The sequence below is a fragment of the Trichomonas vaginalis genome, chromosome III (assembly GCF_026262505.1).
Source record: "Trichomonas vaginalis G3 chromosome III, whole genome shotgun sequence".
Lineage (NCBI taxonomy): Eukaryota > Parabasalia > Trichomonadida > Trichomonadidae > Trichomonas > Trichomonas vaginalis.
In genome coordinates this window covers 12,032,876-12,060,700 of record NC_067205.1, presented here as the reverse complement: position 1 = coordinate 12,060,700, position 27,825 = coordinate 12,032,876, and the positions used below count along the sequence as shown (strand labels likewise).

At 34.1% G+C, this 27,825-nt stretch overlaps 8 protein-coding genes and 6 pseudogenes across 14 annotated transcripts, besides 7 other annotated features; 6 read left to right on the top strand and 8 right to left on the bottom strand.

Moving 5' to 3' along the window:
- Positions 1 to 14,781: part of a mobile genetic element that runs on past the window's edge.
- Positions 148 to 810, top strand: TVAGG3_0686450 (uncharacterized protein; the record flags this gene model as incomplete). Its single annotated transcript, XM_051242886.1, has 1 exon — positions 148 to 810. One exon carries the CDS (start codon positions 148 to 150, stop codon positions 808 to 810), a length of 663 nt encoding a protein of 220 aa, XP_051089473.1.
- TVAGG3_0686440 (organellar and viral DNA polymerase type B) lies at positions 1,694 to 2,014 on the top strand (the record flags this gene model as incomplete). Its single annotated transcript, XM_051242885.1, has 1 exon — positions 1,694 to 2,014. One exon carries the CDS (start codon positions 1,694 to 1,696, stop codon positions 2,012 to 2,014), a length of 321 nt encoding a protein of 106 aa, XP_051089472.1.
- Positions 2,481 to 3,287, top strand: TVAGG3_0686430 (KilA, N-terminal/APSES-type HTH, DNA-binding family; the record flags this gene model as incomplete). Its single annotated transcript, XM_051242884.1, has 1 exon — positions 2,481 to 3,287. One exon carries the CDS (start codon positions 2,481 to 2,483, stop codon positions 3,285 to 3,287), a length of 807 nt encoding a protein of 268 aa, XP_051089471.1.
- Positions 3,728 to 4,421, bottom strand: TVAGG3_0686420 (annotated as a pseudogene). Its single transcript has one exon. A coding segment is annotated over exon 1 (694 nt).
- TVAGG3_0686410 (uncharacterized protein) lies at positions 4,638 to 5,093 on the top strand (the record flags this gene model as incomplete). The annotated part of the gene is made up of 1 exon (XM_001315102.2): positions 4,638 to 5,093. The coding sequence occupies one exon, from the start codon at positions 4,638 to 4,640 to the stop codon at positions 5,091 to 5,093; it is 456 nt and encodes a 151-aa protein (XP_001315137.2).
- On the bottom strand, positions 5,110 to 5,529 carry TVAGG3_0686400 (protein of unknown function, DUF4108 family; the record flags this gene model as incomplete). The annotated part of the gene is made up of 1 exon (XM_001287968.1): positions 5,110 to 5,529. The coding sequence occupies one exon, from the start codon at positions 5,527 to 5,529 to the stop codon at positions 5,110 to 5,112; it is 420 nt and encodes a 139-aa protein (XP_001287969.1).
- Positions 5,888 to 6,319, bottom strand: TVAGG3_0686390 (Poxvirus D5 protein-like family; the record flags this gene model as incomplete). The annotated part of the gene is made up of 1 exon (XM_001287969.1): positions 5,888 to 6,319. One exon carries the CDS (start codon positions 6,317 to 6,319, stop codon positions 5,888 to 5,890), a length of 432 nt encoding a protein of 143 aa, XP_001287970.1.
- TVAGG3_0686380 lies at positions 6,400 to 6,984 on the bottom strand (annotated as a pseudogene). The gene has a single exon. A coding segment is annotated over exon 1 (585 nt).
- TVAGG3_0686370 lies at positions 7,153 to 7,952 on the bottom strand (annotated as a pseudogene). Its single transcript has one exon. A coding segment is annotated over exon 1 (800 nt).
- Positions 11,745 to 12,888, bottom strand: TVAGG3_0686360 (annotated as a pseudogene). The gene has a single exon. A coding segment is annotated over exon 1 (1,144 nt).
- Positions 14,780 to 16,551: a mobile genetic element.
- Positions 16,548 to 18,407: a mobile genetic element.
- Positions 16,855 to 17,340, top strand: TVAGG3_0686330 (uncharacterized protein; the record flags this gene model as incomplete). The annotated part of the gene is made up of 1 exon (XM_051242883.1): positions 16,855 to 17,340. The coding sequence occupies one exon, from the start codon at positions 16,855 to 16,857 to the stop codon at positions 17,338 to 17,340; it is 486 nt and encodes a 161-aa protein (XP_051089470.1).
- Positions 18,408 to 19,040: 633 nt separating the features above from the next.
- TVAGG3_0686310 lies at positions 19,041 to 19,708 on the top strand (annotated as a pseudogene). The gene has a single exon. A coding segment is annotated over exon 1 (668 nt).
- Positions 19,709 to 19,973: 265 nt separating this feature from the next.
- Positions 19,974 to 20,314, bottom strand: TVAGG3_0686300 (annotated as a pseudogene). Its single transcript has one exon. A coding segment is annotated over exon 1 (341 nt).
- A 1,665-nt stretch (positions 20,315 to 21,979) lies between these two features.
- Positions 21,980 to 22,921: a mobile genetic element.
- A 684-nt stretch (positions 22,922 to 23,605) lies between these two features.
- Positions 23,606 to 23,642: a mobile genetic element.
- A 1,154-nt stretch (positions 23,643 to 24,796) lies between these two features.
- Positions 24,797 to 24,883: a mobile genetic element.
- A 28-nt stretch (positions 24,884 to 24,911) lies between these two features.
- Positions 24,912 to 25,600: a mobile genetic element.
- Positions 25,601 to 26,254: 654 nt separating this feature from the next.
- Positions 26,255 to 27,223, bottom strand: TVAGG3_0686250 (attachment subunit-related family; the record flags this gene model as incomplete). Its single annotated transcript, XM_051242882.1, has 1 exon — positions 26,255 to 27,223. A coding segment is annotated over one exon (969 nt), but the record flags the coding sequence as incomplete, so codon positions are not given.
- Between the last annotated feature and the right edge of the window lie 602 nt (positions 27,224 to 27,825).

Sequence of the window (27,825 nt, the reverse complement as noted above, 5' to 3'; positions counted from 1 at the left end):
TAACATCTTTTTGAAAATGGTGACAACATGACATTTTGACAACAACACAGGAAATAGATTTTATCGTTGTGGTCCGACGGTTAAGCCACAGACGAATGTCCGACGTACCACCAAAAAATATTTTTTTATTTTTATTGTAAGAGCAGTATGACAGTCGAAGCAAAAACGTTCACGAACAAATCTAATGGCGAAACATTCACAAAAGGCACTTACAATGGTATTGAAGTCTTACGTAGAGACAAGGATGGTTATATTAACGCAACAAATATGTGTCAGCAGTTTAGGAAAGACTTTAGAAAGTTGTTGGAAAATAAGTCCTGGGAAGAGTATTATACGGCATTTTGTGAAGAATATACCAACCGTCGGAATTCCGACGGTTGCTTTTTATACAAGGTTCATGCAGGAATTCCTGATGAAATCAAACAGGTTAGAGGAACGTATGTAGACCCAAGACTCGTAAACTATATAGCAATGTGGGCTTCTCCAAAATATTGCATAGCAGTTGGAAAAATTCTGGACTCCATAGACAAGAAAGTTCATGAGAAGTTAGATGAAGAAGAACTTGAAGATACAGTAGAGAATGCAAAACCTTTGTTTGAAGAAGAAGTTAGAAAAATGCATGAAAAACAAATAGAACATGAACGTGAGATATGTTCTGGTTATAGAGACTCGCCATACGAACTAGACCAATGGGAACAAGAAGATTTAAAGAGAGAATTTAGAGAATATGAACTCGCTAAGATAGCATTTGAAGCTGCAGAAAAGAAGTTAAAAGTTTGGGGTCGTTTTGTACAAAAATATTGTGAGTAAATGAACCATTTTTTTTCGACAAAAATATATTTTAGGGTAGAAGGGTATATCTACCCCGTTTTCTACCCTCTTTTCTACCCTCGTAGAAAACACACAAAACTCTTGAATTTTGTATAAAAAAAGCAACCCGCGGAATTCCGCGGGTTGGTATATTCTTCACAAAATGCTTGTTTTGAGGTCGAGCCATTTTTGGCTCCACCGTATTTTTAAACCAAACTCGTTCATTTTGTGCTGAAATAAAATAAAGGTAGTCCCACCAAAAAATATTTTTTATTTTTATTGTAAGAACATGTTTGCAACAACAGCACCAAACTCGTTAGTCATGAACCCAACTTCAATGTTAGTAGAGATGAAAAGCTTCATTCCTTCTTCATATACTTTCGAAACAGAAATCCAGAAGATAAAGCAAGAACTTCTCCAAGGAGATTTAGACTGTAGTGCAAAAGATGAAACAAATGAACAGTATCTTTATGAAATGCAAGATATTATAGACCATTTGCCTAAACTTCCTGAAATACAACAACAAAAACTCACTATTCCAGAATTCGATGAAATTGAAGTCAGACTGACTGACTCAGTAGAAACCAAGAAGTTCATACGAAAGGTTAACTATGAGTTTCTTGGATTTCATTGCAACCACAAAGTCATGGACAAAGATTGCGATATGGTATATAAGAACATCTCTGACATATACAAATCTGGGGAGTTTAAGACCTACGACAACTTTGTTTCGTTAGTTGCTGAATGTGTATGGCAGATAAGAGATAAAGATAGAAGAGGTAAGATATGGAATGAACAGATAAAACCCGCAACTTTTGAGTTAAAGAGAGCAATTGACGCCTTAGTCATACTAGCAGGTAAGGTTTCAGAATATAACGCAAAAATGAACCCACAATGTTCTAAATGTAAAGCAGCAATGAGGAAATATAACTACTCCGTCAAAGAGATAGAACGTATGCGAAACGACTATGCTGACTTAAAGAAAGAAGCAGAGAAACCAGCAGAAAATAAAATGGACATGTTAGCATTTCTAAACAAAAACTATCCAACAGCTGACGATTTCCTTCTTTCAGATGTCAAGAAGAAATATAAAGAAACCTTCGGCATTGTTAAAACATTCGATGTACTGACAGAAGAAATAGAAGCTACGAAATTGTTTAGAATTTCACGAATTCACAATGTTTACCATGTAAAACGCTTATAAAATAACTGGGGTAGAAAAGAGGGTAGAAAACGGGGTAGATATACCCTTCTACCCTAAAATATATTTTTATTGAATTCTGTATAAAATTCTGAGTAAAATGACATATGGAACACATACTTTTTCAGTAAGGACATATGGGGTAGAAATGAGGGTAGAAAACGGGGTAGATATACCCTTCTACCCTAAAATATATTTTTGCTGAATTCAGCACAAAAATCTGAGTAAAATGGCATAAGATTGCTTACCATGTAAAACCGAGAGAAGAGATTCCGTACGAAAACAGTGAAGCACAGCGAGTAGGGAAGAAACCCCAGTCGCCAAAACTCTATGAAAACAGTGAAATTTCTCTAGACCGACTTTTTCCCTACTCGCCAAAACTCTATGAAAATCATGAATTTCCTTAAGATAGAAAAAATAAAGTTAATTTTATTTTTTTTATTTTTTTATTTTGTATGTAAAGACAGATATGTCAACAACAGAGAACACAACAACAGTTATAGTCCATGAAGCTATAAATGAAGAATACGAGTACATACAGTTTAACAAACAACTCCGTCTCATTCGTTCGGTCAAAGACGATATGTACCAAATGCAAAGTATTTTGAATGCTCTTCGTTCTACAAAGCAAGCACGTCATTGGTTTGAAAACCAACAGACAAAAGAACTTTTAGAAGAATTTCCTCATATGTTTGCGACCGGTAGAAAACCGCGGGTCGAGATTCCGTACGAAAATCGTCAAAATTTGCCAAATGGTTTGAGAGGTTGGTATGTACATAGACTTCTTGTAAATGCCGTAGCAATGTGGGCTTCACCTCGTTATGCTTGTTATATTTTCATGATGTTAGATGAAATTCATAGACAAGAACGTGAAGAGCTAGAGAACAAGCTTGAAGCAAAAGACAAAAGCATTCAGAAAAGAATACCACGTTCGGTACCAAAAGGTAAGGAAAAGAACTATAAGTATATGATTTATACTGAAGAGATGGAAAATGAAGAAGATAAAGATATGGTTATGTTGCATTTAGTCAGAAGAAACAACAAAAGCTTTTACGACCTTGCTAAGATTTACAAATCTGACAGAAATTGGTTCTATCGCGAAAACTTACCGATTTCAATGACACCGAATGAAGATGTGAAACAAATAGTTCAAGATACGTTACCTCAAACACACTATGATATGAAAGGTTGTACAATACTTACCTTCAAAGAAGATTTGCCATTGTTAAAGGAAAAAATAACAGAGTATTTTGACAACTTCAAACAAGCAGAGTAAATGAACCATTTATTTTTCAAGCTTGACACCAAAGATGGCTCATGTAGCTCTAGATGGTAAATTGTCTTGTCAAATCCTTCTGGCATTCCGAGTCCTTCCATCCGACAAGAAAAGTTTTTCCTTCCGACAGAAAAAGTTTTTCCATCCGACAAGAAAAAATTTTCCCGACAACTGGAAAAAATTTTCCTGTTGTCCGTCCGTAAACCATTCAAATTTTCGAAAATTGAGAACTTTTTTCCCGACAACTGGAAAAATTTTTCCTTCCAACAAAAAAAATTTTTCCTTCCGACAGGAAAAGTTTTTCCCGACAACTGGAAAAGTTCTTCCTTCCGACAGGACACAAACGAATGTCTCATGTCCCTCTTCCTGAATGTCTTCCAAAGCCAGAAGAACCGAAAGCTGCAGAACCACAACAGACTAAGACTAAACACTTACATTTTTCAAGCTTGACTTTTTACAATTTGAACTTTGTTCGCGTAGATGTGAATTCTGAAAGAAGTATGAGGGTCTTGTATGACTTTGTACTTCTCCCATAGTTCATGTCTGTCAAACTTACCTGCCATGGACTCTTTCATAAGTTCCATGAAATCGTCTTCGGACAATCCAGGGAAAAGTATGATATCAGTAAGTATTCTTTTAACATCCTTACTTAAACTCTTTGCTGTCTGTACACAAATGACAACAGAGATGTTGAAGTGTCTGAGCTTCTTAAGAATTCGACACATATCTTGTTCTCTATTCTTTAACAAAGGATGAGAGGCGAAATCATCTAAGATAAGAAGACATCTGTGAGGGTACGTTTTCCAATCGTAAGATTGCAATTTCTTCGAAATGTATTCTATCTCTTTCTGTTTGTTTCTGAAGTGTTTCTTCTCTAATATTCTCTGCATTTCCTCATTTGGGTCTTTAAACTTAGAATTTATATACTCATTTATAGCATTGTACTTCAAAACTCTTCTTTGGTACTTCTTTATCCAATCTAACAACTCAGTATCCTTTATACTACTAACTTAGACTTTTTATAATATCTTTGAACGAATTGACGGTCTTGGTCAAATAACCAGAAGTACTACAAATAACAACTAACTCATAGAATGGGTTCTTCTCATCTAGTTCTTGTTGTTGTGCAGCCATTTTAAGATAAGTGAAAGTCTTACCCGACCCAGGTGGTGCAATTAGACCTGTTATACCATTCTGAGCAAATAAGAACTTGTCATGTATAGGTTTTATCTGAGCATTTTCTAACTTCCTCTTGTTCTTATTTAAAACATTCTCAAATTTCTTGTCAATGTCAGCAAACTTTTTTTCTAACATATTTTTAGAAAAATTAAAATTTTTATCTTTTAGAAAATGTCTAGTGATTTCGCTATCTATATTCGAGACAAACTTTTCGACAGCAAAACATCTGTCGACCATAAAATCTTACATAGTGTAAACAAGAAAGGTGAATTTGTTCTAAAGTTCTGTTTCTGGGAATATGACAAGAACCATAAAACATTAGGCAGAGAAGTCTTTAAGTTTGTCAATGACAGACTTGTTGACAGAGATGACGCCTCTTGGAGAGATGAAGTCCAACAAAAGTTCTTAGAATGCAAAGAAGACACATGCGCTGTTCTTGAAAATGAAATAGAAAACAGAATAGAAGAGCTATTAAAGGACAAAGACCTTTTACAAAAATATGGTTCTGAGAAGTTTGACATAACTCCACCAGAAAAGAAGAAGAAGAGAGAAAAGAAAGAAAAGAAAGTAGAAGAAGAGAAGAAAGAACCAGAGCCAGTTCCAGAGAAAAAGAAATTTGACATGTAAAAATAAAATTTTATTTTTAGAACATTTCTGGGTCAATGTCAATGTTCTCTTCCTCTTTAGGAGCAAACACTGGCTTAGACTCTAAAATCTTTTTACCCAATTTACCTTGAACTTCAACTATCTTAGACTCATAATATTCATAGTCGTCTGCTTTCTTTGGTTCATAAGGTATAACAAGTTTGTATGCTTTGCCTTCTTTAAGGTTTGAAAACCTTCTGTCAAAATTTTCTTTGACTGTCAACAAACCTTCTATGTCTAAGTCTTCAAAAGTTGCACCACTTTTTCTAACAACAGCAAACTTAACTGGTGCAATGTTCCAAACTTTGTCAAATGAAGACTTTTCAAAATGGTAGAAGTAAACATTCAAATAAGCGAATGGGTCTAACTTATCTTTGACTTCTGTCATGTACTTATTTACTGAGATGAATTTTGCCATCTTTTCTATCGGATAAAAAAAAATATTTTTTTAAAAATTTACTCAGAAAAATTATTTCTTTCTATATTTGCCATTCCGAACTTCGAAAAGATGTTTTATACCAGCATAGAATTTTTCTCTAGAGCTTGGTCTTATATCGTTTTCATGACAATATTTTCTATATTCTTCATATAAAGCCTTTTTTTCATACATTTCATAAGGACAATCTAACCAGAATAGCGCATATCCGTTATTTTGCTCCCATCCGCTTAAAACTCTTTTTGTCTCTTTGTTTCTGACTTCAAATGACTCACAACAGTCTCTTCCAACAAACTCAGCGTACATTTCAAATAAAATAAAAAAATACTGTTTTTAAAATTTACTCAGAAAAATTTTTCTTTGTATATACGCCGTTCTGAACATCTAAAAGATTTTTGACATTTGCCAAGAATGTTCGTTTAGACGCTGCCATATAACCATACTCTTGACAATACTGTTTATATTCATCGTACAATGACCTTTCATCTAATGACACAAAGTCAGTTTCATCTATAAACAGTTCATATACACTCTTGTTTGCTTCTAACAACGTTTGTCTCTCTTCGGTATGTGGAATTTGTCTTGGATTGAACTTTGAAATATCTAATGTCATGAAATATGAGAACAAGTGGTTGTAAAAGTTAGGTGTCAAAGTTTCTGCTAAGTCGTCAAAATATTCTGTATCTTGCATATGAGAATCTGACGTTCTGACAACTACATATCTTCTGTCAGAACTTTCTAACTTCATCGGAACAACATTGTTTGAAACCATGATGAAATTTGCAACATTTTCACAAACTCTTTGGTCTTTATATTTTCTTTCAACAACTCCAACTTTGTCTGTTATAAGACTCTTCAAAGCATCTGAGTTTAAAACCTTTGTTGTATCTATACTTTGAAGTTCGTTACATACTATAAGTTTCATATTCTCTATTGAGGAGTTAAACTTGCCACAGATGTTTTCTAAGTTTGTCATATTCGGATTCGAATAACCTTCTAACAGTTTGCATAAGATATCTGTAAAGAATGTGTTCTTACCAGTTCCTTGTTTTCCAATTATAATGAGAGCAGTTTCATTTTTAGCACTTGGATGTTGTAAGATGTTTGCAAACCAACATAAGATATACTCATAGACTCTTTCGTTTCCATTGCATATAATTTCTTTGACATGGTCTAACCAAGCTTCTATAATATTTTTTTCCATTCTACTTGTTCGTATTTATATCCAGTGAAGATAGAATAGAAGTTTGGAGAAGGTGTATAGAACTTTATACCTCGAACTGAAAAATCTTCTAACTTTGACAATAAGATATCCCAAGCATCTAACATCTTCATGCCAACTTGTACGACTTTTATTTTCTTAAGTTTCTGTCTACATTCTTGTTCTGAAACTATTGTTGCTCTTGGTTTGTTAAAGACAACATCCCATTCTTTCATAACATAACATTCTGGGGCAGAGTCAACATAAATGACTAAACGTTTCAAATTCTCGACCGCTTTGTTATAGTCTCGAAATGGACACATATTTCTGAACGCTTGGAAGTCATAAAAATCTGAAACATCTATTCTGTACATTTTTATAAAAATAAAAAAAATATTATTTTTTTATTCTTGACTTTGTTGTTCCATTTGTTGCATTTGTTGTTCTTGAGCTATTTGTTGTTGAAGTTGTTCTTGTAGTACAATACTTTCACCAGTTGCATCTTCCAATTCGAAACTTTCTGCCGTCATTGACAAATACATAGGACATAAAAGTTTTACAGGAACAAAGTTTGCGTCAACTAATGTCAACGTTATACTTGCCAAAGTGTTTGAGTTCACTAAGGTTGAAAATTCTGCATTCGAATGAACAATAGGCAAACCAGCAGAGAAAGTATTGTTTATACGCATAAGTATCTTTTGGTCATAGTAGTTTCTGTCGACGTTCGAATAACACTTTGAACCTAAGTTTGAAACAATATATAAGATTGGTGTGCTTAATGTCAATGGAATAGATAGACCTTGTATGACACCTTTTCCTGTTATAGGAAACTGTTGGTAGTAAAAACCAGAAATAAGTTTTGTATTATAGCTCATATCGTTTATACTAAACTCAGTCGGACATCCAAACATAATGAAACCTGCTCTAGTTGCAGCACATGTTACATCCGTCCTTAAAGTATTAAATAAGTCAACAAAACCTGTTGGTGGTATATCTGAGTAAGTATCTTCAAAGAAGTATTTTTTACCATTCACAACAACAAAGTCTTCTGGTGTCAAAAAGAGCAAAAACAGGCTTTAGTCGTCATCGTGTTTAAAGTTAGTTTACAATATCGTCCTTGAGGACTTTGTAAGTTTGTTGTTATAGAATTATATGACTCAGGGTTTTTAGTCGTAATAGTATAAACCACTATGTCTTCTGCCATTTACTTAGCAAGTAAATTTTAATGAAATGTTGTGGTCGTCAAATATTTTTATGACGTCTGGGAAACTATATTTTAAGTTCAACGTTTCACCTCCTTTCATAACGTATATCTTGTCAATGACATTATATGAAACACCACAGCAACTAACGTCGGGTTCTATTTCTTTGATGTTATATCGTCTGCCTCTGTCAAAAGTTTCAATAGTTCTTTCAAAAATTTCATGAGGTGCGATGACATATGAGTTCACTTTTACAGGGTTGTGTTCGACCAAGTTTAACATTATACCTAAAGCTTGACAAATCTTCTCCTGAGTTTTAAGTTTGTCTTTAAGTTGTTGGTAGTCGTTTCGAATATCTGCAACAGAACTTAAGTCTCTGCTAACTTCAGGATATGTTGGTTGTTCTTTTACAGGAACAATTGTTATACCATCTTCGTCTTCGTATGGTTTCCCCACTTCAACATCTCTTTCTTGACATTGACAACAACACTTTGACTGTTTGTTTGAGTTGGTGAATTTAACTTCACATCTGCCACCGCCATTAAACCTTTTGAAACACTTACGCTTCTATTTTTCGGAAATGACATTTTACTTAGAATAAAAAGATGGACGTATTTGAGTATCTCTTCGAATTGAAGCAGAACAAAGTTTACACACACAAACAATACAAGTTCATTGACAGAATAGTTCTTTACACAAACAATGGAAAATGTTATAGAATAGCAGTCTTTGCTGAACCAAAATATTTTCATAAAGCAAAGAAAGTTGGTATAACCGAGATGGTGAAAGTTCTTGAAGCAGACAAAAATATAACAACAAAACTGACCGATATTTCTAAAGGTAAGTTTTTAATACAATTTTATGTCAAAACTGGCGTACTGTCAATATTTGACGGAGAGAAGTCAGTTCAAGAACAACTTACTGACCTGCTGCCAAAATCTGCTCGATGGAAGCTGTCGTTATGCCAATCTGAGGAGCCCCAGCAGGTTTCATCGAACGAATTTTCAAAAGAGCATCTTCCGTGAAAAGTGCTATTGGTTTTGTAAACTTCTTTGCTTTCAATTCATCTGGACCGTCTCTGTCACCAGTATATTGTATTTGAACTGTACCAACAGTTGAAATACCACCCATAAAGTCTTCTGAGTCAGCAAATGGAATGCCAAGCCAAAAGTTTGAACGGTCTCCATTTGTATATTGAGTTTTTTGAGCTCCTGTATGGGTCCATACTTTCACATATGGCATAATAGAACTTTGCATTTCAGGGTTAATGGTTGTTGTGAAGTTGTTGTTAAAGTTCATAGCATCTAATGTCAAGTTGTATGACCTCATATCTTCAACTGTGGAATATTCTTCTCTTGGATAGTATTTGCCATCTATGTTTATATGGTATTTAATACCAGGGTTGTAGAAGCAAGAATAGTCATTTATAGTTCGTCTGAACAGTACAAACATAGTATCTGCATGTTTCATTGCAGTTGTTAAGGCAATATCTGTTCTTGCACCTGGGTCAGCACTTTGGTTTCCAACTTCACCTGCAAAGTCTTTGACAGATATTTGGTGTATAGGGAACATAAGTGGAACTGCAATATATTTGGCAGCTAAAGCATTTGAAATATCTGGGTCCAACATATAGACTGCAAGTCTGCTTTCTATTCTCTTGCATTCAAACTTTTCGCATTGTAACTTAAACTGGGTCCCAAGCAGTTCCAGCAGCATTGAAATAATAGTTTACTTCAGTGTTGAGGTTTGAGAAACCAAAGTCTAAGTCAAACTTTGTCTTTGCAAAAGTCGGCGAATGACATTTTATTTGTTCCCACTACTTCTGTAATAGTGAATGGGTCTTGTGTTGGTGCAATGACTAAGTTATTTTTGCTTGGAGTAAGTTCAATAGAAATTTTTCCTGCCCAGTTTGGCAAGTATCTTAAAAACCTGAAGATGAGGAAAGATGACAAAGGAACTCTAAGTTTCAGTTTTACTTTAGTGACAGCATTTCCATCTGAACCAGAAAGGTTAACATAAACTCCTGGAACGTTAGGGTCAAGTCTTCTTATTTTCTCAATGGTGGCATACTGGTCTGTTTGTTCTCTAGCTTGTGGTTGTACTGAGTTTCTCAAAGCGAACCATTCATAGTTTGCCCATGTTACTGTTTGAACTAAGTCAGAGTTTAGAATATATCTTATATCCCATGAAAACTTCTGGAGCATATTGGTATCCGACATAGAAAATTCCATTGCAACCTTTCTTTCAGACAACTTGGCAGAAGGTTTTATTTCAATGTCTTGTTCCACGTATAAGAATGATGTCAATAGAAATAATATGAAACCTGTCGCAAGCAATATCTACTGTTGTTGAAGAACCTTCTCCAAAACTCACCTACGTTTCCATAAGAAACAGCAGTTGTATATTCGTAAGTTCCAGGAACTATTTCTGACCTTCTAATGGCATTGTCGCATTCGTTATACCATTCGGAAACATTTCCATTCATAGCATCCAAAAACTGTTGGCGTTATATTCTGAGCGGCGTACATTTCATATGAGTAAAAATATAGAATAGTTGGATTTATATGTCATAATAGAACCCACGTGGACCAAGCTTTCTTCCTGACTGAGTTTTTAACTCTTCTTTTTCCTTCATTGCCCTCTGCTTGAAGTTGTTGCATCTTTGCATTATGTTCATCTAGTATGTTGCAAATTTCCCATGTCCTTTTTGCCTTTTGGCTCTGGTCGCCCATCTCAGGTAACCTATATCCTAGAAAAGAGTTTGTCATAGTTTGTATTTGAGTCCGTCGCTTATTGTTTGCATGACTCTGTCCTGAGTTTCTGGTTCAAGCTCTTCAAACAGTGCCTGTCCATATGGAATAAGCTCGTTTCCAAATATATGTTTTTGTAGCCATTCTGGTTTTCTTTCCATGTTACCAACTATATCTTTTGTGAATGGGAAAGCTTTTACCCAATCTTTCAGTCTTGCGTCGTTTATTTCTGTAGTTGGTTTTATTTTGTCAAGGAACATGTTTTTTCAATACTAACATTTCATTTGGTACTGTCCATTTGAGTTTTCTTAAATATTCATCCCTTCTCAGTTCATTGTCTGCAAAGTAAGTTTTTATGACATTTTGCAAACTTTCGTTTGCAAGGTCATGTACAATAGGTTTCTCTTCCTTCGCTCTCCCTAACTTTCTTTCTAAAACTCTTCACCAAATATACCATCTCTATGGTTCTGTGTAGTTCTTTGAGAAAAATGTTCTAGAACGTCAGGTGTTATATTTCCATCAGCCATGTTCATTTCATACTGGTTCAAAATATCTGCATCTTTCATATCTTTCAATGGCATTAAGCCGCGCTGAAAATACCAGCTACATCTGGTTCACCATTCACTTCCATTGCGTCTACAACTTCTGAATTGAGGTTGAAGTTTATGAACACCTATCTGGATTAGCTTTATGACCCCATCTCATTGTAGTTCCATCGTCTGCAGAAACAAAAGTAGGTTTGTTTCCATCTTGGCTAGGTTCTGAATGAACTTTAAACAATGTTTCATTTCTATATGTTTTCTTGAAATTTAACCTTTTATCTTCACCGAGTTCATCCGAAGATTGAACGTTAAATGCTCGTAAGTAAAAGGGTTGTTGTATTTGTGTACATTTTTTTTCAGTTCTTCCATTCTATGCTGAATATTTTCATCTGGTGTTGGAGTCTTTTGATGTCGGCAAACATTTTTCGATATTCTTCTACTATGTCAGCCGAATTTTTTTTTAGACTCTTGGAAATATTCCATATTCTCCGCATACTCTTGTTGAGGGTTCAAGATTTTTCGGCTGTTCCAAATCTTCATCTAGTTCTGTGAGGTTAGTTTCCAAAGGAGCGACTTGTTCGTTTCCTTCAGGCTCTTCTAGCTGTTGTTGCTGAACTATTTCTTCCATGTCTGGTTGTATCTGAACTTCTTCCTGTGGAGTTTCTTGTACCTCATCTGCTGCATTTCATATATTCCGAGACCGTTTTAACAAGTTCCCTATTTAATCATCTGCATTCATAAGCCTTTCTTCTTTCGTTCCGTCTCTATTTTTTACGCGTTTCATGAAGATAGTTGAATCATCATTTAGCTCTGACACCAAATATCTCGGAGTAAATTCGTTCATGTCATTTGGACGATATGCTATTAAATCATATCCCTTAGCGAGCTTGTATTTTCCAGGTTTGAAATTATATCCGATTTTATGCTGAGCCATAAAGCTAAATAGGTTCGGGTCAGTATTTCCTTCCTTGAACTTTTTAATAGCTTCTTTATATCTGTCACTAAAGTCAATAGTATCTGAGTAACCATAGTCTTCCTTTAGCATTTTTAAGAATTCTTGGTTTCCTTTTTCTTTACTTCTTTTATGTCCTTGCTCTGTTTGTTGTTGCTGTGCTGGATTTTGAACTGTTGGTTGTGGAGGTGGTGCAGGTGCAGTGTTTTGAACTGTTGGTTGTGGTGCTGGTTGTGGAGGTGGTGCAGGTGCAGGGTTTTGAACTGTTGGTTTTGGTTGTGTTGGTTGTTGTGCTGGTTGTGGAGGTGGTTGTTGTGCTGGTTGTTGTTGTTGTGTTGGTTGTTGTGTTGGTTGTTGTGCTGGTTTTGGTGCATGCCTGTGTCTATGTCCATGTGACGATGTAAATGTTTTAGGTAGTCCTGGTGCAGGTGCTTCTCTTGGAGGGTTTGGTGGTATATAAATTCCACTAGCTAGTATATAAGTTCCACCAGCTGGTTTATAAGTTCCACCAGCTGGCACATATGTTCCATCTGCAGCGTAATGTCCTACCTGACTTTTCGTTTTTAAGAAAGCATTTACTAGGTCTGTTTTGGTCTGTTGTAACTCTTTTTCTTGACTTTTCACACAGTTGCTCTAACGGCGTCATAGGCACTTTGAACTGCCTGTCTCGTTGCTGCATCTGTTATTTTCTCATATTTTGTGCTACTCTCTTAACTCGTTTGTCGAAACCTTCAGACTTCAGTTTCTTTCCAGATGAGAAGTCGTTCACTAGTTTCACCTTACTATGAAGAGCTTCGAAGGCGTTCTTTAAAGTCAGCATTCATTAAAGCTTCATTTGAACTGTCTTCATCCGCTTGTATTTTTGTCCTTATTGACCCTATGAGTTGGGCTGCTTTAGCGTTGGCTTGGGCATCTAACCAGTCATTGTTAGCTTTTATATATTCTGCGCTTTTTCATTGCCTTTTGCATAGCCGCGTCGTTATTTTTACTTTCTTGTGCTAATTTTCATACTGTACGGTTTGGTTTTGCAACTGTAAAAGTTTTTCTGCCTTTACATTTGCTTCAATTCTTTTTTATACTCATCGCTATCCATATATGTCTTCAGGGCTTTTTGTTTTATTTCTTCATCTTTCAGTACTTTATATTGAGTAGTATGGTTTTTCAAATTTATGACATCTTGTTCCATTTTTGCTACTTCTGCTGCTTTTTCTGACACTTTTTTCGCATATTCCTCTGTACTTAGTTCTTTCAAGTTGTTCTTCTTTCTTCTTTTTCTCTACGTTTAACTCATTGAGTTTCTTTGTGTGTCTGTCATATTCTAGTTTCTTTTCGTTTTCACTTATTTGCTTCTGTATGTCTATGTTTGACTTTTTGACATCTGTTATTTGATTTTTGAGTGAACTCAAATTCATTTGACTTTGAGGTTATAGGCTGTTCCGTCTGCAGCTCCACCATAGCCTGCCATTTTCGCTAAAAGTGCCGCTCTTAAACCTCCACACTCTGTGCACCAACAACTCGGTTTAAAAGCATAGGATTGCTTGACATTTGTTGCAACATAGTGGGGTCATTCAGCATTTGTTGTTGCAACTGTTGTTGTGGTGTTAGTCTTACTATTGGATGTTTCAATGCTCTCTTCCTCTTACGTATATTCTTACGTAGCTTACGTGGCATTTTAAGTGAAGTTAAAAAGCGGCTTTTGACAGATGTTTTATTGAGACTTCTTCGTAAAGACTTTGTTGAGACTTCTTCGTAAATGAGTGTAAATGACCCAAAAATATATTTTAGGGTAGAAGGGTATATCTACCCCGTTTTCTACCCTCTTTTCTACCCTCTTGAATTTCATGAATTTCTTCGTAAATGTTTTGTCAAGACTTCTTCGTAAAGACTTTGTTAAGACTTCTTCGTAAAGACTTTGTTGAGACTTCTTCGTAAAGACTTTGTTGAGACTTCTTCGTAAAGACTTTGTTGAGACTTCTTCGTAAAGACTTTGTCAAGACTTCATCGTAAAGACTTTGTTGAGACTTCTTCGTAAAGACTTTGTTGAGATTTCTTCGTAAATGACCCTAGTAGTATATTTTTGGTGTAAATTTCATGAAAATTCAAGAGGGTAGAAATGAGGGTAGAAAACGGGTAGATATACCCTTCTACCCTAAAATATATTTTTGGTGTAAATTTCATGAAAATTCAAGAGGGTAGAAAAGAGGGTAGAAAACGGGGTAGATATACCCTTCTACCCTAAAATATATTTTTGTCTGATTTTACGAAGAAGTCTTGACAAAACATTTACGAAGAAGTCTTGACAAAACATTTACGAAGAAGTCTTGACAAAACATTTACGATGAAGAAGTCTTGACAAAACATTTACGAAGAAGTCTTGACAAAACATTTACGAAGAAGTCTTGACAAAACATTTACGATGAAGAAGTCTTGACAAAGTCTTTACGAAGAAGTCTTGACAAAACATTTACGAAGAAGTCTTGACAAAACATTTACGAAGAAGTCTTGACAAAACATCCTCAGGGCTAGAAGGCACGAAGTGCCTGGAAGCCCCACTCCCTTTTTTTTTTTTTTTTTTTTTTTTTTTTTTTTTATATATTATTTTTCATATGTATAAATCATATAATCTATATCTATGCAAATCTCATCTAATTTTTTTTGAAACAAACCGCTACCATTTTATAATGGTCCATCTTAAATTCATCATAAATTCTGGTACATGTTAGTACCAGAGTCTTCAAATCTCAAACACTCTGGTACCAACATGTACCAGACGCGAGTTTCCAATGCCCTCGTACGATTTTCTATTAAGATCTTCTTGAATGAGAAGGTCTTCATAGAAACTCGTACGAGGGCTTCTCTTTTAAATACTCTGGTACCTGCTGGTATCGGAGTCGACTTTACAGCCCTTTCCCCAATTTTGAAGCTGGGGAAAGTTTTCAAGCAATGAAAGGGAAGCTCTCGCTATGAGGTGAAAATCTAGAATTTTTACCTCATAGCGAGTAATCCTTTGTTAATTGCTTGAAAACTTTCTTCAAATTATCAAAATTTCGAGGAAAGTTTCCTTGCTTCAAAGTAGAGATGGAGCCCTTTGAGCCACTGCATATAGGTCAGTGACTCAAAATACTCCATCTCTACTAGAAATCGCCAAAATTTGGGTCGCAATCTTTGAAATGCGACGCAAGTTTTGGCAATTTCGCGAGGGACTTGCTCCATTTGGTGCATAGATTCACACTCTATGCACCAGATGGAACAATTCTTTCGCTGACAGCGGGAAACTTTGTCTGAATAGTTTAACATTCAGACAAAGTTTCCCGCTGTCAGAGAGGAAATGGAAGGGTAAGAGGTATATATTCATAATGTATACCTCTTACTCTTCCATTCCCTCAAGAAAGTTCAAAAACTTGGGTGCAATCAGTTCTGAACTTTATATAAGGAATTGTTGGCTATGATGTACTGATCATGAATCAGTACATCATAGCCAACAATTCCTTCGCAAACAGTGGGAAACTTTGTCTGAATAGTTTAACATTCAGACAAAGTTTCCCGCTGTCAGGGAGGGAATTAGAGGGTGGAGATATATAGATAGACTATAAATCTCTCACCCTTTAATTCCCTCAAGAAAGTTCAAAAACTTGGGTGCAATCAGAACTGATTGCACCCAAGTTTTTTGAATTTTGTATAAGGAATTGTTGGCTATGATGTGGATAGCCGCTGCCAGACCAAATGAATTAACCGTTGTGAATAACGTTTCTGAATCTTTATTTAAAAAGATAAAATATCACGATTTTGGCTGCGTTAAAAATCAAAGAATTGATGTTTTTGTCAAAAATCTTTTAGAAGAAGTTGCACCCAATTACTTTTATCGTATTAAAAACAATTTACTTCAAACAGGTTTTATTCCTTCAATTAGAATTCGCGAGCCTCGATTGACAGATTATAAAACAAAATTGAAAAGAGAAGTTCAATCACGTTTATACCAAGTATTAAATTTTGTTCAGAATCAAGAAGCCAATTTGAATCCATTAAGATTTTTATTGGAAAATGCTGAAGAAAAACTTTCTCAAATAAATGAGAAGATACAAAATTCAATTACATATTTAAGATCGTTTGAAATTCCAAATGAATTGTTAGATACGTATATGTTAGAAATTAATGAATTTTGTTATAATTCTCCAGATTATATTTTAGAACATTTCGAAGAATTTTTAGAGGATTTCAAAGAAAAGAATAATTTAATAGACTAAAAAAATTATTATTTTTATTTATTGTGAATTTTAAATTGTCACTTTTTAAGTGTTACTCCCTATTGAAAGTGTCACTTTTTGGATGTCACTTTTTCGGAAATTCTTATATACTCAGATACTGTGAAGCCATACCATTACAGTCCAAAAATATTTTAGATGTGAAAACTGCTTTGACAATATTCGTTGACAAATACCATCCAACAAAACTGACATCTGACTATGAAAGTTCTTTCAAATCAGACGATATTAAAAACTATCTGCGTTCAAAAAATGTAAACCAATATTTCATTGTCGACCAAAACCATTCTGCTCTTGGTGTCATTGACAGTTGTATAAAAATCTTAAGAGACTTAAATCAACCACAAGGTGGTGAGGTAGATGAAATGTCATATGACGACAAATATAGACACTTCTCCATGGCAAAGATGAGACAAGTTTTAAATATTTACAATACCCGTAAACAAAAAGGTTTGGGAAACCACTCCCCTGAAGAAATGAAAAACAACCCTGACTTAGAGAAAGACTATATATTTAATAGTTTAGTCAAAAGAGACAAACAAGAAAGAATGCCAGGCTTCAAACTTAAGAAAGGTGACAAAGTAAAAATAGAAATACCTAAACGCGACCCATATGAAAATACTATTGACTATGACAACAACAAGTACCCGACAGGTACTCACGTTCGTGTTCGTAAAAATAGAAGAAAGTATACAAGAGAATATTATGAAGTTTTAGGCAAACATGGCAAAATGTACAGACTGCAAGCAGAAGATAAAACTACTATTGTCAGACCTCGTTTCAAACTTGTTAAGGTTCAAGGTGGTATACTTTCAAAGACAGTTCCTAACAAATATAAGACAACTCCTGACGAATATGCTAAAGAAGTTGAAAATGACGACTAAGCAATTCTATACCATGCGTAAACTGTCATGTAAGGTGGCATGTAGTCTTTACTTTGTCCCGTTGTTTCTGCATATCCTGTAATGCGATGTGTATGGCTTCCTCCTCCCTCAGTGTTACTCCAGTAACAATTTATAGCAAACTTAACGTCGTCTTTAACATCATATCCTTTACCTTTTGTCATTCCTGTCCAATCCCAATATCTATGCTTATGCCAACCTGCTTCAGCTGTAGTTAAATTTATGTAATGACTGTGTGCAGGTAGGTTTTCACCTGAAATCGTTTTACTTCCACCTGTTTCCTTTGAAGAGTTTGCACAATACAAAAACCTGTCGACTATTTGAGTCCAAGTTCCGAGACCAAGTACTACTTCTGGTCTGGTAGAGTTCATTGACGTATAAATAGAGCCTATAGGATATAGTGTTTGAAGTATTTCAGTCTTTAACGTTTGAAGCTCTGTTTTGTCAGCTTTCTTATCTAACTTTTCTTGAAGTTCATTTACGTCAGAGATGCTATGTGTATGATATTTTTGTGGGTATGTTCCTTCTGTCCATGCGAAAATATACTCTTTTGTTGCATCTACATATCCAGCTATCCATGTCGAGTCTGCTTTTGTATTCCTTAACTCTGTAACACCTTTCTCAAGCTCTTTCAACTGTTGTCCATCTTCCATTAAACCTCTGGTATGACTTGAAACCGTTTGTGTCAACATATCTACAGTTTCTTTGTCGGCTTTAAGGTCTAAACACCCTGAAACCCATCCTGTATCGGCTTTAGTTTTTAAAATCTTTGTTGTCCGTTCATGGTACCATTCAACCCTTTCTATAATTTCATTATCTTTTTCATCCACATATTCCTTATCTGCCTTCTTCACTAACGCACTAGCCATACAACCCCTATCTACCTTCTCCTCTAACTCACTGTTGACATATGTTTTGTCAGCTTTCTTTTCAAGGCTAACGTTTAAGTCTGTTATTTCAGATATAGAATGTGTATGTCCAACGTCACTTTTACTGTTTAAGGTTTCTTGTAAGTTTGTAATATTTGCAATGGTATGTATATGAGTCTTTTTAGAATATTCGTTTTCAGCTCTTGTCACTTCACTTGACATTTTATTGTCAACATATGTTTTGTCTGCTAGTTCAGGATGAGTATGTTCTTTTGTTGCATATGTTGCATCTGCTCTGTCATGTTCTTCTTGAACTTTTTCAATGACATACTCTTTGTCAGCTTTGTTGTCAACATCTGCTTTCAAAAGAAGTTCTTTTATAGGCTTCTCGTTTAAAGTTCCTTTTGTTGGATTTATACAGACAGTATTGTTCTTCTTGTCTTGAAATAGAAACTCATCTGTCATTGGGTTTAATGTCAGTTTTAAGTTTCCTTCTTTCAATGACTCAGATATCTTAGAATAGTTTGAAAAGTTTGTTGTGTTCTTATTTAGAGCTTGTATAATGAGTTGTCGGTTGTGTTGTATTTCTCTCATAGACGCTGTTCATTCGACATTTTTATTCTAGATAAAATATGCTTTCAATAGAAAAAGAAAATTCAAGAGTTGCTACAACTAAAACCATTAGATGAACTTTTTACGAATGTCGGTCAAAAGTTTGAGACAGAGACCGTAAAGCATGAAGGCTATCGTTTTGACTACCCGTTAAGATGGTTAAGAGACCCATCCGTCACAAAAGCTGTTGGCTTTCGTAGAATGAAGTTCATTTCAGAAGCCATACATGGTTTCCCATTTACGGTCGGTTTTGAAGTTCGATACTATAACAAAGAAAAACGTACGTATGAGAAATTTGAACAGGGAAAACTTTTACAAGTGAATTTGCTTGTAAACTTAGAAACAACTCTTCAAGCTTTTCAAGAAAAAATAAACGATATCTATCTCGAATATGCAAAACAGTACAACATTGACGAAGGAGAGTACCATCTCGATATTTTAATGACAGGAAAAATGCAACTGTTAAAATCGATAGAATAGAAGACCTTGGAGAAAACGTTTATATTTCTACAAAATATAACAACTTGGCATGGTATAGATTTTTGAGGATGTTAAATCAGCCTGCAGAATATCCAGTACACCCGAACTTTTATGAAGTCGAAAACCCTAATGGAACATATGAAAATGTTTTCGACTCAGATGCTATTATCGTTCATGCTTCATTTTCTGGCGCCCAAAACTCTTTTTTATGCTTGGCAAATGACTTTTACGAAAAACCTACAAAGCTATATGAACCACCGAGTGGAAGTATTTCAGACTTTCAAGTATGGTTTACAACAGATGGAAGAAAGAGAATAGTTCCATTATACCATGCGTTTTACTTAGAACTTAGTCTCATATACAACTACTATCGAACGGTAAAAATATAATTTTTTAATACGGTTGAGGTGTTGGATTTGGTTGCCAACTAGACTGTGGTGCAGGTTCAGGCTGTTGTATAACAGGAGCTTGTTCTTCTGGTTCAGGGTCTTTAGGTATAATACCAACGAACTGACCTACTCTTTTGCCAATATTTTTGACACCGTTCTAAATTCCTCTTCCTACGGTTTTTATTCCATTCCATATACCTCTTCCAACATTTCGAAAGAAGTTTCCAATACTACTGAAGAAACCCATTTTACTATATGTAAAAATCTAATGTCCGCCTAGTCTCTTACGTTTCCTTCTGAGTTCCATTGCATTCTTTAACTGGAGCTCATACATTCTATTTCTCCTCTGGTAGAAAACATACTCTGGGTCAACTCCTGTGTTCGCGTCATCTGCATAGAGTTGTTTATATCCCACTTCAGGGTTTGTATAAAACTCTTTCCATCTCATATTTGCATACCATGGTGGTAAGCCTAACGCAGCGTCATTTGACATGGCAGTTTGCATTTGTACATCTGTTGGCACTTGACCATAGTTTGCCATTGCAGTTTGTATTCTAACTTCATTTGGAATATTCTCTGGGTTTGGTTGTCCAGGTTGCTGTGCATTCGCTAAGTTCTGTGCGTCCATTTTAATATTAGATAAAAATATCTCTTACGAGTACATATGCTGAACATTTGCTGGTATTGGTTCATCTTCATATTCTCTATATCTTTCTGCCACGTCAAATAAGTAAATGACACAATGGAAAAAACCTAAAACAAGTAGTCCTATTTCAAACCACATTTACTTACCAATAAAATTTCTTTGTTATGACACTTTTTCCGGTTTATAGGACCTCTCTCATATTCTATCTTATCGTATCTAAAATCATACTCATGTATGTCCTCTAACCATCTCATGACACTTTCCAAACCACTTTTATCGGATGTAAAGTAAAAGCATGGATGGTTATGTAAAACGTCTAAAGTTTCTAAAGAGTCTCTCAAAGTCCAGTCTGCTTGGTATTGAAAATCATATGTGTTATAGAACGGCGGGTCTACTATAAAGAAAACATTTTCCTTGTTTTTATATTTTTCATACAACTCTGTCCAACGACATCTCACAAACTCTATACCCTCAGTATATTTTTCTATGTTCTCTTTGAAAACCTTTGTATAGTTAAGATATAAAACGTTTGACATAAGTGTTTCAATGTCATGAACTCTTATAGAACCACTATACAATAGTCTAGCAGATATACTATCCCAGTCAATATATTCTGCTTTTTTCAAAACCTCTCTGACAATATTTTTCTTATCTAATGGTATACGTTCCATCTTACCTATAGGTATCTTTTCTTTCAACTCACTCAATATTTTGTTTGTGTCTGGTATATGTTTGAGACGGTTCATATAGTTGTTGAAGTCATTGCATATAATCTTTGAGTTTGGGAATACGGTATGGCACAAATGAGATATATAGAAACTTCCACCGAACAAGTCTACAAATGTTAGACCATTCGGTAGTTTCTTAAGTTCTCTCAATAGAATATCTTTACATCTACTCTTATTTCCAAAGAAGGGTAACGGTGGTTTTGTAAAATTCATTTTATATACAATAAAAATGTTTTTTCCCTGAAAAGTGACAGAAAAGTGACAAAACATCTTCGGGGCTAGAGGGCACGAAGTGCCTGGAAGCCCCCAATCCCTTTTTTTTTTCATAAACTCATATTATTTTCTAATATATAACTATTTTATATAAAAATCAAATTCAATGATCTTAAAAGCGAAGGATAAACCTCAAAATTTACGAATATAATGAGTGGGAATATAATGCTTATCTATCATAAAACCATATGAAATATCAATTTTTGCTTTACGCCTAATTTTTGACGACAATTAGCAAAAAATGTTAAATGTTAACACTCAGTCCATTTGAATATGAAAAATAAAATTGACTTTGATTAAATGTTTTTATTTATCATGCAATTCTTCTTGCGACCAAAGATTTGAATAAAATTTCAAAAAATAAGATAGCTTAAAAAATAATATACAGTAGTGTTTACTAATAGATGAATAGTATATAAATTCTATTAAAATGGATTTGATCCAAAAAAATATATAAAATTTGATCATAAATAAAATTGTTTAGTAGTCATTTAAAATGATGTAATTATTCAAATTTTGCTAAGACCCATTCGTCTTTGATATATAACTCCCATTTTTGCATTTCTGGCTCGTACCAAAATTTTGAAACTTCGAATAATTCGTTAGGAGTGTAATTACTATTCGTTTTGGATTAATATCGAGAGATAAATGTGGTGTATTGTTGTATTTTTCAATGAACTGCTGAACTGAGTCCTTGATTTGTTGAATATCATCCAACTCGTCTGGCAAAAACTTTTCTAAGCTTGGCCACAGGCGCTCCACCTTGCCGTTCTGTCTTGGCATATACGGCAAGGTGTGCTTCCAAACTATTCCGTTTTCCTGCATAACCTGGCCGAATTCACCGCGGTTTTCACCGCCGTTATCGGTCCAGATGCAGTAAGGAATAAACTCCTCTAAAAGTTTTCTTAAAACCTTCGCTGTTGAGTTGGAAGACTTGTTTTTCAATAATTTAGTTTTGAGAACTTTACGTGTCATATCATCCAATATGGCAAAAAATGGAAAAGAAACATTACCGTGAAGGTAATGAATATCGCAGTGCCATATCAAATTCTTTGATATGGCACGATATTTGGTAGGTGGATCTGCTGGTTTGTAATCTCTTTTTGAAGATAAACCTGATTCCATCATAAATTTTTCCACTTGATGATGCTTTATTTTTTGTAAATTGTCAAAAATTTGATCTTTTGTCAAATCTTCTATATTTTCAAATTCTTTTGCAATTTCTTCTTTTTCTTTCTCACAATCGGGATTTTGAGCAATATTTTGAAACCTTTTAATCAATAAATAAGTTTTTGAAATTCCTCCTTTATATTGTGAAACACAAGAATTAATTAATTGTTTTTGCTCAAATGTTGGTGGATTTGGTTTTCTGCCGCGACTAACTTTTGGTAATTCGATTTCTTGAAGTTGAAATGCTCTTCTTATTGTATTTTCGGCAACATTCAATTTAATTTTACCATTTTCCAATTCAACTTCCTTTCCCACACTTTTGTAAGATTCACCTTCTTCTATTCTTCTTTTAGCTTCAAATAGCCATTCTCTGCTTATAGATTTGGCAGTAGTCATAAAAGTGGTCCTTCTTTTGTGATAAGATTCAAATTTGAATGTGGATGATAAATAAAAATCAAAAATAATTGTTATAATTTAAATGAAGAAGTAATTTAAAACGATTTTATTTATGATCAAATTTTATATATTTTTTTGGATCAAATCCATTTTAATAGAATTTATATACTATTCATCTATTAGTAAACACTACCGTATATTATTTTTTAAGCTATCTTATTTTTTGAAATTTTATTCAAATCTTTGGTCGCAAGAAGAATTGCATGATAAATAAAAACATTTAATCAAAGTCAATTTTATTTTTCATATTCAAATGGACTGAGTGTTAACATTTAACATTTTTTGCTAATTGTCGTCAAAAATTAGGCGTAAAGCAAAAATTGATATTTCATATGGTTTTATGATAGATAAGCATTATATTCCCACTCATTATATTCGTAAATTTTGAGGTTTATCCTTCGCTTTTAAGATCATTGAATTTGATTTTTATATAAAATAGTTATATATTAGAAAATAATATGAGTTTATGTGATATTATTTTTCAGAAGATTTCATTCTATATGCCTATGAAAAGTACTCTCAAAACTAACTTTTTCCTAATTATAATTAAATCTAGAATATTGTATTATGCTTAGTATTATTTCATTTTTCTCATTCAATTTAGAATTTACAAATGTCAAAAAATTGAGAGCTGTCACTTTTGATGAATTTCTGTTTATTACATAATTACTGAATAACTTTTATGTAAGCAGCCAAAATCTGTAACAAAAAGTTTTTCTCTGAATTAAAAACATAACTCTGACTCAGATACGTGCCTACATTGTAATTATCGAAATTTCATCATTTATTTATCTTTCAATATTCTTGGCATAAATTTCAGTTTCTTTTAGTATCATCCTTCACACGAGAATATAATAGAATTATTGCATACTTTTTTTTAAAAAGTTTTACTTCAGGTTTTTCTATTTTCCCGTCAGCTTATATAATTTCTGAGCAATTTTGAATGGAGAACGTCAATAATAATGAACATCTTTTACATTTTATCCGGTCACAGACAACTTAATTTTTAAAACCTCTTCCTAGCTTCGAATATTGTTTACTCACTTTGGTAATTAAATTTTTTATTCCATCAAAAATCTTACCGTAAAAATATTATAGAATTCGATTTCACTTCTTCAAAATCAATTAAAATACTATATAGATTATTATTTTGTTGCATGCTAAGTTCAGTCAACGATAGGAATTGAGGGGAAATTAATCGTCGAGGAAGTACGATTATGTAAAGTAAAAAATGTTGTGGGATTTTTAATATTGTATATAATTTTATAATAAAATTTTTGTGAGACATTTTAAGAAGCACATATAATTTTTTGAATTTAAAAATTAAAGTAGTGTTGAATGAATTTATTGATTAATTTAATACGGATATTTCTCAAAATTAATCAAAAATAGGTTTTCAGAGAACTTTTGAGATATCTTTTCAAAATGTCTTTTTGAAAATATATAAGTATTATATCAAATTGAAAAAAGGTATTTATCAAAATTCTAAATTCTTAATAAAAAATAACTTTTCAGAGGATTGTGATTTTGAAAGCATGAGTAATAAGTAAAAAATATCTACGATTTTAATGAGGGAATTGTTCCTTATGAGGTATACATTATAACTATATACCTCATAAGGAACAATTCCCTCTTGATAGCTGGGAAACTTTCTCTGAATAACTTATCATTTGGAGAAAGTTTCCCAGCTATCTATTAGAAACTAAAGGCTGTGAGGCACTAATATATAATCAGTGCCTCATAGCCTTTAGTTTCTTATTAAAAACGAGAAAACTTGTTCGAAATGATAAACAATTTCGAACAAGTTTTCTCGTTTTAAGGAGGGAATTGTTCCTTATGAGGTATACAGTATGAATATATACCTCATAAGGAACAATTCCCTCTTGATAGCTGGGAAACTTTCTCTGAATAACTTATCATTTGGACAGAAAAAGTGACACTTTACATGGCAAAAAATAGAGCCTTACTTTTGAGATACTTGAGATTGAAACTGAATCTTATGAGGCGGTGATCTTGAATCACTACCTCATAAGGTTCAGTTTCATATAAAATTTGTTGCAATTTGTTATTCTTTTGCAATTATTTCTTATAAGATTTTACATCTTTTAGCGGGGAATGTTTGTTATTATGTATATATTATAAATATCTACACGATAACGAACATTCCTCGCTAAATTGCTGAGAAACTTTGAGGAAATGTCGAACAATTTCCTCAAAGTTTTTCAGATTTATATAGATCACTAGAGTCCCCTAGGCACTGATTCTGGTTCAGTACCTAGGAGGCTCTAGTTCTCTAACGAACTGATAAAATGTTTTTAAATTTTTGGATATTGCTACCTGTGAAGCACTGACTTCAAGTCAGTACCTCACAGGTAGCAATTACATTGAAAGATGGGAGAAACTTTGTCCGAATGTTAAACTATTCGGACAAAGTTTCTCCCATTTTTTGAAGGAATTGGAGGCTATGAGATACTGATGCAATGTCAGTAACTCATGGCTTCCAATTCCTTCCTAAAACTCATAAAAGTGGACATTACATGCATATAAAATTTGACATGTAAAGTCCACTTTTTGTGAGCGGGGATTTGACTCCGTCAAATCCCTTTTTCGTTTACGAGAAAGCCAAATTCTCTCAAAAAGTTAAGTAGGACCAATTTTTTATAAAAAAAATCCAATTTCATTATGAATGTTAATTAATTTATATAATTATTGAATAAAAAATTTTCTTTGAGATTATGAAAAGTTCTTTGAAAAGTTTTTTTTCTCATTTTTTAAAAAAAAAAAAAAAAAAAAAAAAGGGATTGAGGCTTCCAGGGGCTGCGCCCCTTCTAGCCCCTAAGAAACTAGAGGAGGAATGAGACAAAGACCAGATGAAAAAAATAAAATATTATAATAAAATTAAATTTTTAGTCTTAAATTGTTTTTTTATTCGGTATATTCTGAATCTTGAATGTCTTGGAAATTTTCTTCTTCTTCGCTCTCTGAGGTGAGGATTTCTTCGACTTCTTCTTCTTCGCCATTGGGATCAACAAATCCTGCAATGAAAACTTTGTATATACCTTCTTGAGGAGTCTCTATGATGAAAGTCGTATTGTTGAGGAAATGGAACTCGACATCTTGAACAAATTGGCAACTGCTGTGTGTGAATTTTGCAATTGTGAGAGGCTTTCCTTTATAGCCCTTGGGAAAGCTTGAGATAGTTACTGTTCCTCCATATGGAACTCTGGCAGGAATATCTAAAGCAACAGTTGTTATAACGTGGAAATTGTCTACGAATTGAGGCATAGGTTCAATGCAGTATAGTCGTTTTGACTGGTTGTCTTTTGTGTAGAAATATAAATAGAATGACCTTTCACCATGTTCATTCAATTCTTCCAAATAATTGTATGAATTTGGATATAAACGGACAAATTCAGCAACTTTAACTTCTTGTAAATGCTTCTGCAAGTTCTTTGGAAACAAGTGAATGAACTGGTCAATAGCTTGCAACGCTATGAGATTGGCAGTAACGGGTAAATATGAAGCAAACATGTCAACAAGTACGCCAGGGTCTTTGATTTCGTTTTCAAGAGGCTGAATGGCATCCATGACAGCTTGAAACATCTCGTTATAATCTCGATTGTCTTCTGAACCCCACTGTTCATTTAACTTATCTAACAATTCTAACCTTTGCTTTGCGTATTTTCTACGAACTTTCTCTGAAAGAGGAGTGTCGCTATCTTGTGTGTCTTGAATTTGAGACTTAAATTGTTTGCAAAAGGCGAGATATCGTGTTTGCGACCTAGTGGTCATTGCAGAATGTGTTTCTGTATGTTCGATTGGATGTGTTTCTGTATTTTCGGGTGGTTGTGTTTCTGTATGTTCGATTGGAGTCTGATTGGTATGAACTTCTTCTGAAAATGCTTCTGTTCCGATAGTTGTTGTTGCTTGACCTGTTGGCTGAGCTGTATCTGTTGTGTTTTGAGAAGAAGAACTCAAATTGTTGGACAATTTGTTTGCAATTGTATGAGGAAGTTGCTTTGGTATTATAGGAGGTCGTAAGGGTTTTGAGAATGGTGAGACATAAGTTGTAGGAACTTTAACTGCAGAGGTAGTCGACGAATTGTTTGCAATTGTATGAGGAAGTTGCTTTGGTATTATAGGAGGTTGTAAGGGTTTTGAGAATGGTGAGACATAAGTTGTAGGAACTTTAACTGCAGAGGTAGTCGACGAATTGTTTGCGACACTTTTTCTTCCTTCCATTAGACAAAAATAAACTGTTTTTTTCGGACTACTCATAGAAAAGTTTAAAATAAACCGTTTTCGTCAACGGAACCCCCTCTATTTTTTTATTTTATTTAATAGTTACCGTTGGAAAACCGTTCCATCTCAAATATTGAATGAACTATAAACGTTTTTTGTTTTCTATATATACTTTTTTGTCCAACGGTAAAACTTTTTGCACAACGGTTTTTGAGAGTCATCGCCGTTGACCGAGTAGTTTTTTGTGCTGAACAAAAAGTGTCATATAAACATCTGTCAAAAACCGCTTTTTAACTTCACTTAAAATGCCACGTAAGCTACGTAAGAATATACGTAAGAGGAAGAGAGCATTGAAACATCCAATAGTAAAAACACCACAACAACAGTTGCAACAACAAATGCTGAATGACCCCACTATGTTGCAACAAATGTCAAGCAACCTATGCTTTTAAACCGAGTTATTGGTGCACAGAGTGGAGGTTTAAGAGCGGCACTTTTAGCGAAAATGGCAGGCTATGGTGGAGCTGCAGACGGAACAGCTATAACCCTCAAAGTCAAATGAATTTGAGTTCACTCAAAAATCAAATAACAGATGTCAAAAA